The following is an 11,496-nucleotide window of genomic DNA, read 5'->3' on the forward strand; positions in this document are numbered from 1 at the left end:
GATCAATCAATGATTTCCATGACTACGAGGATGTTATTGTGCGTTACAGCGCTCACTTGAAGGCGGTCGCGTGCGACGGCGCGCGTGATTGCCCAGTTCAATATATCAACGGGAAAAAGTTTTGAAAGCCCAAAATTTTCCACGACTTTTCTTATACGAGACCGAACGCGCGCTACAGCGCTCTGTAATTGTAACAATCATAATTGAAAATTTCAAAATGAAATTAATCATGAAATCAATTTGCCGCCTCAGACGACTGGAACCAATGAGGAATAAACGTGACAGACTTGCGAGATATCGATAGTTATCGCCTTTAAGTGTATGTTATTTTTAAAATAGGATTCTTATCACCTTTTTTCCTTTTGGAAATGGGCATACCGACACGTGTCAAAAGTTTCCAAACTCGAAAATGTCAGTGAATTTTCGTACACGGTTGCGACGCTTATGATTTTATACGCGTCTTAAAATATGTCTTAAAATAAAATTCTAATCCTTTTTGTTCAGCTTATAGAAACGCTGATTGTCGCTTAAAAATCCAAGGGGCGCGGTCTCACGGTGAGACGAAGGAAGTCGTTTGACTGTGTAGAGCTATTGTCAATGACAATGTTAAGGATGTTCGACACCCTTTTAGCCAAAATTGACGTTGTTATCATTTTTCTGGCAAATTATCGATGGGAGTGACGTGAAAAAATAACGATTTTGTGGTTTGTCATTCTTTAATGGCTCACGAAGTTGCGTAGTGGTGCGATAATTTTCATGCGTTTTTTCTACAGTTTTGTGATTCTTTTTAAAAGTTTAGAGAAAACGCAGGAAAATGTTCGGACCACCTTAAAATTTCGTCAGTCATTAAATAATGACAAAACGCAAAAACGTTATATTTTTTCACGTCAATTCCATCATAAGTTTGCCAGAAAAATTAAAAAACCGTGAATTTTGGCAGAAAGGGTGTAGAACATCCTTAAGTTTTGTAATTATTCGGGGCGTCAAATTAGCCCGCCAAATTCAAAAAGCCCGCATAACCGTATCTAGACTTGGCAACCCTGCAATGCCCAGTGGCTCTCATCCCTCCAGCTGATACAGCCAACAAAAATCCCTGAAAATTTCCCCAGGAAATTCCATAGCCGATTATTGACGTCACGGGAGGACGAAGAAGAGCCAATATCAGCTGATTCGTCGGCGGGTGTAGGTGAGCGAAGTAATAAACCCGGAAAATCATTGACATTTGTGCCAGCGAGAGGACTGTTACACCTGGGTGACTTAAAATGTCGGCAAATCCAAGTGATCCAGAAAATTCCCTCAATCAAACGTGAATAATCGTGCTATATCAGTGCAATATATCGTCATCAGTGACTCCGTTAATAATGCCTGGTGAGCCTCCAGCATCGGCTGCTGGAAAATCCAGTGGCAAAGTTAAACGCATATCAATACCCCGTGTCCAGAGCAGTACAGACACTGAATTACAGTCGCAACTGAGCCAGAGTGGATCAACACCCCTTCAGCCAGTATCGCTCCACTACGTTAACTTCAAAAATGACAATGAGGAGACATCAATACCACCAGTTCTCCAATCACGACTGCTAGACCTGTTTCAACAGATTCAGAAGGAATTCGAGATGGTGTGTCTGGAGAACATAGGCTGTAAGACCCACCGATTATTCAGTTTTAAAAATTTTATATTTTTAGATAATCTAATGACCAATCAATTGTTCAGAGTTTTGAACACCTTGTCTTCGCCATTTAAAGCCTCTGATTGCAGTACAGGAGAAGATTGACACTCTCAACGAGAGATTGGAGAGAGAGTGCTACGGCTCGGGTGAACGTAGTTTGCCACCTGGTGATTTGGCTGATTACGTGGATACCAAGAGCTCGATCAAACAGAAAGGTGAGAATTCTCGTGATTTTTGTTCTTGACTGCATTATTAATACAATTGCTTCTGCTCCTCTTGGCTCAAAATGCAAAAACAATAATAAATTTAACTCTCTTTGCTTAAATTTAAGGTGAAATTCATTCATTTCCATCTAAAACTCACGGCAATAGCGAATTCTTCAGCATGAAATAAATATAAATGAATAGAAAACACTCTATTCATTTATTTTCATCCATTTACTTATTAAACACGAAACTGATAGCTGAAATCAATAATAGGATTCAATATATACAGAGATCAATATCCCTAATAAGCCATTACTTGAATCAAGTAAAAAACCATGAGCTCCATTGAACAAAAAATTGAGAATTCTGACGAACTGATATTATTCTTAACAAAATTATTATTCCAACCACCTGCATTTATATCAAAATTACTGCTCCCCTTGGCAATTATGCAGTTGCAGTTGACAGCAATTTTAAACTCAAAATGCAAGAGCAACAATAAATTCAATTAGTTTGAAATAGGTAGATCCAAGGTCGAGTAATTTCCATCTATCACCCATACAACAAAACAAATAAAAAAGAAAAGCAAACAAACCGAGAATTCAATAAATTGCATGAGCCAAACTACCTCGGCAATGATAACAAACCAGTAGTTCACCAGACCCCAGATGCAAAGCCATCTGCCCCCCAGTAATCGCCTGAAATCCTCCAGCCCCAATAGTCTCATCAGCGCAGAAGATCAAGACTGCCCACAAGCTGAAAGCCCAAACGAGTAAGATAGTCTCCTCCTTCAAGAACCCAACCATGTCCTGCACAATGCAGCGTCAGTACGCGGGCCACAAAGACGGCATCTGGGAGGTGACAGTGGGTCGCTCAGGTCAGCCAATAATAGCGACAGCCTCTGCCGATCACACAGCCCGAGTGATGGCAATGGAGACTGGCAAGTGCCTCCTCCAGTACATAGGTCACACTGGCTCCGTCAACTCCGTGAGGTTTCACCCCACGATTGACCTGGCCCTCACCTCCTCCGGCGACTGTTCAGCACACATTTGGCAGGCAGCTGTCAACTGGGACGCACCAATGCGTCAATCGTCTTCCGAGGATCTCTCCACCCTGGACAGAACTCCCACCAATGCGCCTGGTCTCAATGACGATCAGGAGGACACACCCACCCTGAGAACACCCTTGAGGGAACTTCTGGGTCACAGTGGCGTGGTCATGGCCGCCGACTGGTTGCCAGGGGCCGATCAACTGGTCACAGCTTCCTGGGACAGAACAGCTAATCTGTATGACACTGAAACTGGCGATGTCATTCACACACTCTGCGGACACGATCAGGAATTGACTCATGTGTCCACTCATCATGCCCAGAGGCTTTGTGTCACATCAAGTCGTGACAGTACGTTCAGACTATGGGATTTCAGAGAACCCATACACTCGGTGTCGGTTTTCCAGGGACACACTGAGTGAGTTATCTATAATCTTCTACTTTTTTTTTTAAGTGCAACAACTTGAATTACGTTGAAAAAATACTTGAATCAAGTCGCGATCTATTTGAATCAAGTATAAAATATTTGAATCAAATCGCGATCTATTTGAATCAAGTAAAGAATACTTGAATCAAGTCGCGATAGACTTGAATCAAGTAAAAAATACTTGAATCAAGTCGCAATCGACTTGAATCAAATAAAAAATACTTGAATCAAGTCGCGATCTATTTGAATCAAGTAAAGAATACTTGAATCAAGTCGCGATCTATTTGAATCAAGTAAAGAATACTTGAATCAAGTCGCGATCTATTTGAATCAAGTAAAGAATACTTGAATCAAGTCGCGATCTATTTGAATCAAGTAAAGAATACTTGAATCAAGTCACGATCTATTTGAATCAAGTAAAGAATACTTGAATCAGGTTGCGATCTACTTGAATCAAGTAAAAAAATACTTGAATCAAGTCGCGATAGACTTGAATCAAGTAAAAATACTTGAATCAAGTCGGGAACTACTTGAATCAAGTCGCGATCAATTTGAATCAAGTAAAAAAAAACTTGTATCAGTACTTGAATCGAGAGATTTTTTTTGTTCGCTGATATGAGGATGGTTAAATTTTTTTGTCAAATGAAGGATAATTTTTTTTATTCCATACTTGCAGAGCCGTCACTTCCGCCGTTTTTACGAGGGAGGACAAAATAGTTTCTGGGTCGGACGATCGGAGCGTCAAGGTCTGGGAGTTGCGTAATATACGCAGCCCATTAGCTACTATTCGGGGGGACAGTGCTGCTAATAGACTCGCTGTTTCCAGTGCTGGAATTGTTGCAATTCCGCATGATAATAGGCAAATACGATTGTTCGATCTGACTGGACAGAGGCAGGCTAGGCTTCCAAGGACTAGCAGACAAGTAAAATTTTTCTCAATGATTTTCTTCGATATTCGTAACATTATTATTTTTATTTACTGATTGGGCATTTTATTTTTTTCGTTCTAATGAAAATTTTAATCTAACAATCTAGGTAAAGTACTCAGGAATCAATTGACCAAAATTTCTCATCGCTCATTGAATTTTCTATATTGCTCGTCATACATTATTCAATAAGAAATATTTTACCGAGTTGATGGTAAAAAAAATTCAAATTTTAAAGACAATCACTTTCCATTTCACAAATATTCTTCATTTTCCAAGCTCAACAATTGATAATTTACAATAAATCCAATAAAACTGCACATATAATTTTTTTTTCATTAAAAAACTGAATTTTTTCACTCGCAAAAAAATCCAATCAATCAAAAATTACTAAAAATCCTCAAATATTTATTTATGTACGACATTAATAATCAACAAATGTTTGAATCAATGAATTTACAATTTGGTCTTGATCATTAGGGCCATCGACGAATGGTGTGCTCAGTGGCCTGGGCAGAAGACTCAAATGCAACTTGTAACTTATTCTCCTGTGGATTCGACAGACTTGTTCTCGGCTGGAGTGTTCTTCCCGTTAAAGATGCTTAATAAATCCCCTATTACTTCATATCACAATATGTTGAATTAGCCTCGAATATCACTCTGTACTATTGTAATATTTTGGGTAAATGAGGGCAGCCACACCCAAGTTGATACGTAATTGTGTGCCAGTAAGCCAGCAGCTAGACCTATCAGTGATCCACCTCTTCCGCTCTCGCAGACAACTAGAATAATTAAAAAATTCTAAATTCAATGATTAAAAAAAATAATGACAAAGTGAGAATCAAAAATACATATGATCGAATAGATATGTTCATTTTATTCATTATTACTTTGGATTGTACGTTGAAACGAATGATCAAAAATACCAGAGAATTATCGAGGACAAATAATATAATTAAGTGAAAATTCGTCTAGTCGCGTTTGTAGAAACTTTTGCACTGAAATAAAGAATAAATGAGTTTTTGAAAAATTGAGAAAACTGGTTGTGTTTATGAGTACATCCTGCCAATTACTCCACATTAATTTTTTGGGAGTGCTTGCTCTGCAATTTTAGGTCTTGAAAACTTTGCGATAACTCTGTGAGAGCAAAGTACGATCAACTCAAAACGTCATATATACATGATCAAATAGAAATATTCATTTTATTCACAATTACAAAACTACCAGTCGATTATCGAGGACTTTTGGCCTAAAATAGATAATCGGAGGAAAATAACGAACGATGAAAATTAATGTAATTATCCTTGAATAATTATATGGTTTCGTCTTCAATCAGTTATTTCAAGTAATGAATATGTCTCCATGAAAATGGATAATGTTTTTTATATATTTTTGCATTTTCTAAATGGAAATTAATAAATTCCCCTGACGAGTGGACGTATCGCTTAAAATTTTGGTAAAATAGTGAAAATTTGCAGTTTACTGCATTTTTCGATGGTAAAACTGGTGAAAATTGCCGCGTGATGGCCCGGAGGACTGGGAGAAATTCAAAAGAATAGTCGAGTTTTCTGAAAAATTGATAAACATCTCGTGTTGATGAATACCCGTCGCCTATTACCCCAGATTAATTATTCACGATCTCTCAGTGAATATTTTTACCTGAGTACGCTGTGAGGAGGCAGAGCATGGTGTATCCATGAATGAGGGCGTAATGCAGCTCGTGAGACACATGTTGCCAGACAAGCCCGAGAAGCCCCAGGAGTTTGGCGCAGCCCCCGACGATCAAAGCGCGAACGAGATCAGTCGCTTTGTACTTCCTGGGCCGTCTCTGAGAGACGAGCCATCGCAACTCTGTTCCGAGGATGACGGCTATCACGAAAGAGCCTAGAGATAGACCTGTGTGGGCTAGAAGAATGGAGAAGCCCCTCTCCCCCTCGAACCTGTCGGTCTTGAGGGGGTCGGTGGAGCTGTCGTGGATCGCCCAGACTCGGTAGGATTCACTCAGGAGGAGGATTAACATCAGCTTCCAGTAAGATTCGAATTTACTGTTGTAGAGGAGGTGCCTGTACGCTGGTTTCTCTAGGAGCACTACGTCCACTAGGACTATCACTGGGTCGTACTCTATGTATTTGTCCGCCAGGCTTCCGCAATTCGTCTGGAATAGGGGGCCACGAGGGTCAAGGTTGCATAATGATCGGTTATCTCTCTAAATATCACAAAAGGTGAATAACACACGTCAAAATTTCACAGGAAAATATCACCATAAAAAAATATCACAGGGTAATATCATCAATAATAATAACATCACAGCGATAAATATCACAATTTTATAATATCAAATGGAAAATATCACACACGTGTTATCATGTACACGTGACTCTTACCGTTACTCTTTGCAATTACTACCATGTAATAAAGTGGAGAGCACAGAAGTGGAGTCTTAATAGAATAAAAAATTTAAAAAAAGAAGTGGAGTGTGACGGAAGTCACATTTGAGTAATTCTTAGCTGGAAGGACAGTGGAGACAAGAAAAAGGAAGAAATATCGTGATTTTCTGCCAGTTCCTAAATAACTTTCTTCATTATATCATATTATTATATAAGTCATATTATATTATCTATTTTATTATCATTGTCATATTTTTCCCGTGTGAATTTTGACACTTACACATTTTAATACTTTGAGGACACTAGGACTGTACCTCCTGTACAACTCCTCGACCTCCACTCCGCAATTAATGCACGTATACATCGTCCTGGAAATAGAGTTAGATAAGTAACGGTGGTCGAAGTGGCCTTCACAGGTAAGTGATTGCTTCAAGGAAAAACAATTTACAAAGTAACAATTACGTTCAGTGCTTATTGAGGGCCCAGAAAATCTCCCCCTCTCCAATGCCATCTCGGAAGTATCGGTGAAAGCATAAGCAGTTTTGTATTGCGCTCAACTGTGGAATTTATTCAGTTCCCCGGTGACTTCGAATAACGAATCAGTGAGATCGTCAACAGTGGGAAGTGATTATGGGATCGAAAATCGATATTGAGTTGACTGCGGGGCGGAAAATGCCGGCTCTGGGGTTCGGCACTTGGCACGTACGCGGTGTCAGTTATCTAGGGGTGGCTGGGGCAAAATGGAGACTTGGAAATAATTTTTTTAATTTACAAATTAAATTTTTTCAAATTCGAATTTTTACGAAATTTCGCTGAAAGTGAATTTTCCGAGTTTCGTCACATGTGATGCCTCAAATTCATTCGATTAAGCATTAAGTAGTTTTTGCAATGCCATTTCATTTAAAAATAATGAGTATCCATTTTACTCCACTCGCCCCTAGTCATCGGCAGTAATTTGCATTTGCATATTTCAATTTGAAAAATTGTCGAAGGCTTCTGAGGAGGAGATTACGAAGGCGATGGAGGAGGCCTTGGAGGCCGGGTACCGGCATATCGATTGTGCCCCGGTGTATTTGAACGAGGCAGCTATTGGGAGAGTCCTGAAGAGGTGGATGGACGCGGGGAGGGTCACGCGAGAGGAGTTATTCATCGTGACAAAAGTATAAAAATTATTGGAATTAGGAATTACGGAGGAAAATATTTCGAGAGGTTTAACGAGAGTATGTTAATATATTTTTCATCACTGGTGCGTAAAGTAAAATTTTACGTCCGCTCCGCGTGCGGAAAATCCTGCGTTTCACACCTTGTGATGAAAAATAGAATTCGACACTCGTGGGAGAAGCGTTCTTTTACCCTTGGGAGGGCTGCACTCGCCTTTGACGAGAGTTGCACACCTCCCACGGGTTAAAAAACAGTTTTCCGCACTCGTATCGAAATATACTATTTCGCAGTTCGTACAATAAAATAGCATTTTTTTTATCAGTTGTGTGTAAAGCGAAATTTTACGCACAAGCGACGACAAAAATGCCTTGACATTTCTTCCTGCTGCACCCTGATGAGATAAATGAAGAAATCATCAAAGGAATGCAATTTTTACTTGAAAGAAAAATGACAAATTTTCATCTATCGAAAAATCAAAGTTAGCACACTAAAATTTAAGGATTTTTTTTCCTTATTTTGAAGTGAATTTTTCCAACTTTAAAGTGAAAATTACATTCACTCGGCAGCTGTTGATAATTCCGGGAAATAGTATATTTTGATACGAGTGCATAAAAGGGTTTTTTACTCCCAAGGGTCAAATAACACTTTTCCCACGAGTGTGGAACCCTATTTTCCGTCACAAGATGTGAAAAGTGGGATTTTAAATTTCACTTTACGCACAAGTGATGAAAAAGACATTTTACCACTCCTTCTGGGAGAAGGCAAAATAAACATTTCGAAATCATCGATATTTTGAGTGTCAGTCAACAGTTTGTCTCCTCATCTCCAAATTTTTTTTTCGAAGTTTAAAATGAGATCTAATTCATCCAAATCACACCATTTTCCTAGAAGATTCCAATAATGAACAGAACATCATTCTATCTCCTCAAATTTCGAAATGAAAGAGAATTATTCGTGATTTCAAAGCTGCCACCGACAGGCAATCGTCCCGGAGGCCCCGAAAAATTCTTAAAGAAATCGTTGAAAGATCTTCAACTGGAGTACGTCGACCTTTACTTGGTCCACACTCCCTTCGCATTCGAGGAAGTCGGTGACGAGCTGCACCCGACGGACGAGGAGGGCAATTTCCGGATGGACAATAGCACCGATCACATCAAGGTGTGGGCGGACATGGAGGCGGAAGTCGCCGCTGGTCGAGCTAAGGCTATCGGCCTATCCAATTTCAATATCAAGCAGATCAAGAGAGTCTTGGATCACGCGAAAGTTCCAGTGGCTAATCTGCAGATTGAACTGCACGCGTATTTCCAACAGAATGATTTGGTGAGATCATTTTCCTCATTGAAAATTCAATTCTAATCTTCAATTTTAGTGCCGAATGGGATCCGAAAAGGGACTCCGAGGCCGTAAAAAAATCTTCAATTTTATTTTTCTTTCAATTTTTTAAATTCAGAATTGAATGAAAAATTCATTGAAACTTTCAGTAATTCGTGGTTTTTTTATTAATCAAAATTATTTTATTCTTTTTATTCACTAAAATTATTTCATTAATAAAAAAATCACGATAGTTTATAAAAAATATTAAACACCTATTTCTTAATTTTTATTAACTATCGTATGGGCTATTAGAGAAAAACTAATGTGAAATCTGATGGGAAAAATAGTACAATTGATGATGGATATTTTTTTAAGGTCAAATTCTGCAAGTCTAAAGGAATAGCAGTGACTGCATACTCTCCCCTAGGGTCAAGAGGTTTTGTGAAGCTCATGGGGAAGACCGAGGTCATCCCCACCATCATGGATAACAGCACAATCCTGAGGATATCAGAGAAGCACGAGAAAACTCCTGCCCAGATCGCCCTGAGGTTCATAATTCAGAGGGGAATCGCTGCCATCCCCAAGAGCACGAATGGGGACAGAATGCGAAAGAACATTGATATCTTCGATTTTGAGCTGGACGAAGATGACATGGAGGCGTTGAGAGCCCTGGACCAGAGCTCCAACGGGAGAGTCTGTGATTTCTCCTTTATTAAGGGGGCTTGCAGTCATCCAGAGTTCCCATTCTAATTTTTATGACTTTAAGGGGTAACAAGGGCACCGTTTCCTCGAAATTTTCAAATTTCCTGCTTAATGTTAGTAATATTTCTCGAAGCCAAAGTCCATTGATCTTCATCAGGGATAGCCAAATTTGTAATATTTTATTACGGTTAATACTGCAGCCCTTAATTAGATAACAGCACTCTTGAAATTTTTTGAGTACTTAAGTATCATCGATTCAAATATTCAAATTTTCAACTATTTTATCAATCAATAATTTGAGGTAGGAAGATTGACGATTACTTGTGTAATCGAAAATCCCCGTTCAAAAAATTTGAATTATTCACTTAGTAGTAAATTTAGTTTCATATTAACAAATTTTAAATATATCATTATTCGTAAAAAATCAGGTTATTAGGGGAGGGTAGGGTAAATGGACACTTTAGACTTTTCTCAAATTATTCATAACTCAGAAACAATTGTATCAATAAAGCTCAGTTTAGGTTCATCACAAAGGGAAAGAATTGTTCTTTGTATTGAAAAAAAATGATTAAATTTCATCAACATTTCTACCCGTCACTAATATTTTTTAAACAGTCAGGTGACCATTTAACCCCGACCTCCCCTAATGTTATATTATTTGAAAAATTGAATCAACATATTTTAAACCTTCAATAATGTAAGGGTCAAATCGTTGTAATATTACAGAAATTTAATACTGATGGAGATCCCTGATCTTCATCATCACCTCCTGGAGATTAATGTGCTTTGATTTGTAAAAAGATCCGATAACTTTCGGGAGGAAATTTGTTAAAAAATTTGGAAAATGAGCGGCGTTCTGTCACCCCTTAAATGAAGACGAAATTAAAATAGAAATAAAATCGAAATAATTGAGTTGAGGGCGATGAAAAATTGGAGAAATGAATAATGTTTAGCAGATTTGAGGTTGATTTCCTCTGACTCTGCGACATCACTCGTGTTTTTGGGTCACAAGTGAAAACATATTTGCTCCGACGATTTTCTCCACCCTTTTTAAACTTTTATTTTTTATATTTACCGTTATCAGCTGCGTGGGCCGTTATTTCTGGCGCAAATGTCCTCTGGAGATATTTGACTTGATTGATAAAGAGTGCATTTCACCGACTATAAAACGAAGTTGAATATATTGACAAATTAGGAATGAAACCGATTTTTCGAAGTCATTTTGCAACTGTTCATCCAGAAAACCACAATTGTTTCACNTCCCATAGGGGGGATTTCAGATAGTTTAGGCACACATACATGCAAAGGATACTGAAGGTAATCTCCGAAGGGTCAAGCCGAAGGCACAGACTTAAAATATCGTAGTTGTAATTCATCGGCTTTGGAGGTTATGTAGACACAGACATTAGTAAATATGAAGGCTCGTTCTCATTGACGTTCGAGTTCTCTGATTAACTTTCAATTTTTTTAAACTGAGAATAGCAATTTCTATTGGAGTATCATCAATAGAATATTTGGCTTCATTTTCATGTATCAACGGTAAATGATATATTAAATATTCGTTATTATATCAAGTTATTATATTAATAATTCAGCAGCGAAGTGGTAAAACGGTACAAGCCAGTTTTGACCAGTGACCAGTTTTTAATGAATATCTA

General features: G+C 38.4%; 3 protein-coding genes across 5 annotated transcripts; 2 read left to right on the plus strand and 1 right to left on the minus strand.

Moving 5' to 3' along the window:
* Positions 1 to 977: 977 nt before the first annotated feature.
* On the plus strand, positions 978 to 5,307 carry LOC107036034 (WD repeat-containing protein 37). Its single transcript, XM_015253745.2, has 5 exons — positions 978 to 1,638; positions 1,757 to 1,882; positions 2,586 to 3,339; positions 4,025 to 4,271; positions 4,755 to 5,307. The coding sequence occupies exons 1-5, from the start codon at positions 1,362 to 1,364 to the stop codon at positions 4,878 to 4,880; spliced, it is 1,530 nt and encodes a 509-aa protein (XP_015109231.1). The 5' UTR covers positions 978 to 1,361; the 3' UTR covers positions 4,881 to 5,307.
* LOC107035970 (protein ARV1) lies at positions 4,662 to 11,091 on the minus strand. Of its 3 annotated transcripts, none has more exons than XM_015253639.2 (4): positions 10,914 to 11,091; positions 6,942 to 7,029; positions 5,934 to 6,429; positions 4,662 to 5,056 (listed from the first exon to the last, which is right to left on the minus strand). In XM_015253639.2, exons 2-4 carry the CDS (start codon positions 7,023 to 7,025, stop codon positions 4,917 to 4,919), a joined length of 720 nt encoding a protein of 239 aa, XP_015109125.1. In that variant the 5' UTR covers positions 7,026 to 7,029; positions 10,914 to 11,091; the 3' UTR covers positions 4,662 to 4,916. The 3 variants fall into 3 exon arrangements, with proteins under 3 accessions (XP_015109125.1, XP_028981773.1, XP_028981774.1); XM_029125940.1 differs by having other exon boundaries at positions 5,934 to 6,480; XM_029125941.1 differs by lacking the exon at positions 10,914 to 11,091 and adding an exon at positions 7,124 to 7,903 and having other exon boundaries at positions 5,934 to 6,480.
* LOC107036035 (aldo-keto reductase family 1 member A1) lies at positions 7,259 to 9,937 on the plus strand. Its single transcript, XM_015253746.2, has 4 exons — positions 7,259 to 7,363; positions 7,654 to 7,821; positions 8,789 to 9,142; positions 9,512 to 9,937. Exons 1-4 carry the CDS (start codon positions 7,292 to 7,294, stop codon positions 9,884 to 9,886), a joined length of 969 nt encoding a protein of 322 aa, XP_015109232.1. The 5' UTR covers positions 7,259 to 7,291; the 3' UTR covers positions 9,887 to 9,937.
* Positions 11,092 to 11,496: the final 405 nt, after the last annotated feature.

The sequence above is a fragment of the Diachasma alloeum genome, unplaced genomic scaffold, assembly GCF_001412515.2.
Source record: "Diachasma alloeum isolate Michigan unplaced genomic scaffold, Dall2.0 Dall_scaffold_00203, whole genome shotgun sequence".
NCBI lineage: Eukaryota > Metazoa > Arthropoda > Insecta > Hymenoptera > Braconidae > Diachasma > Diachasma alloeum.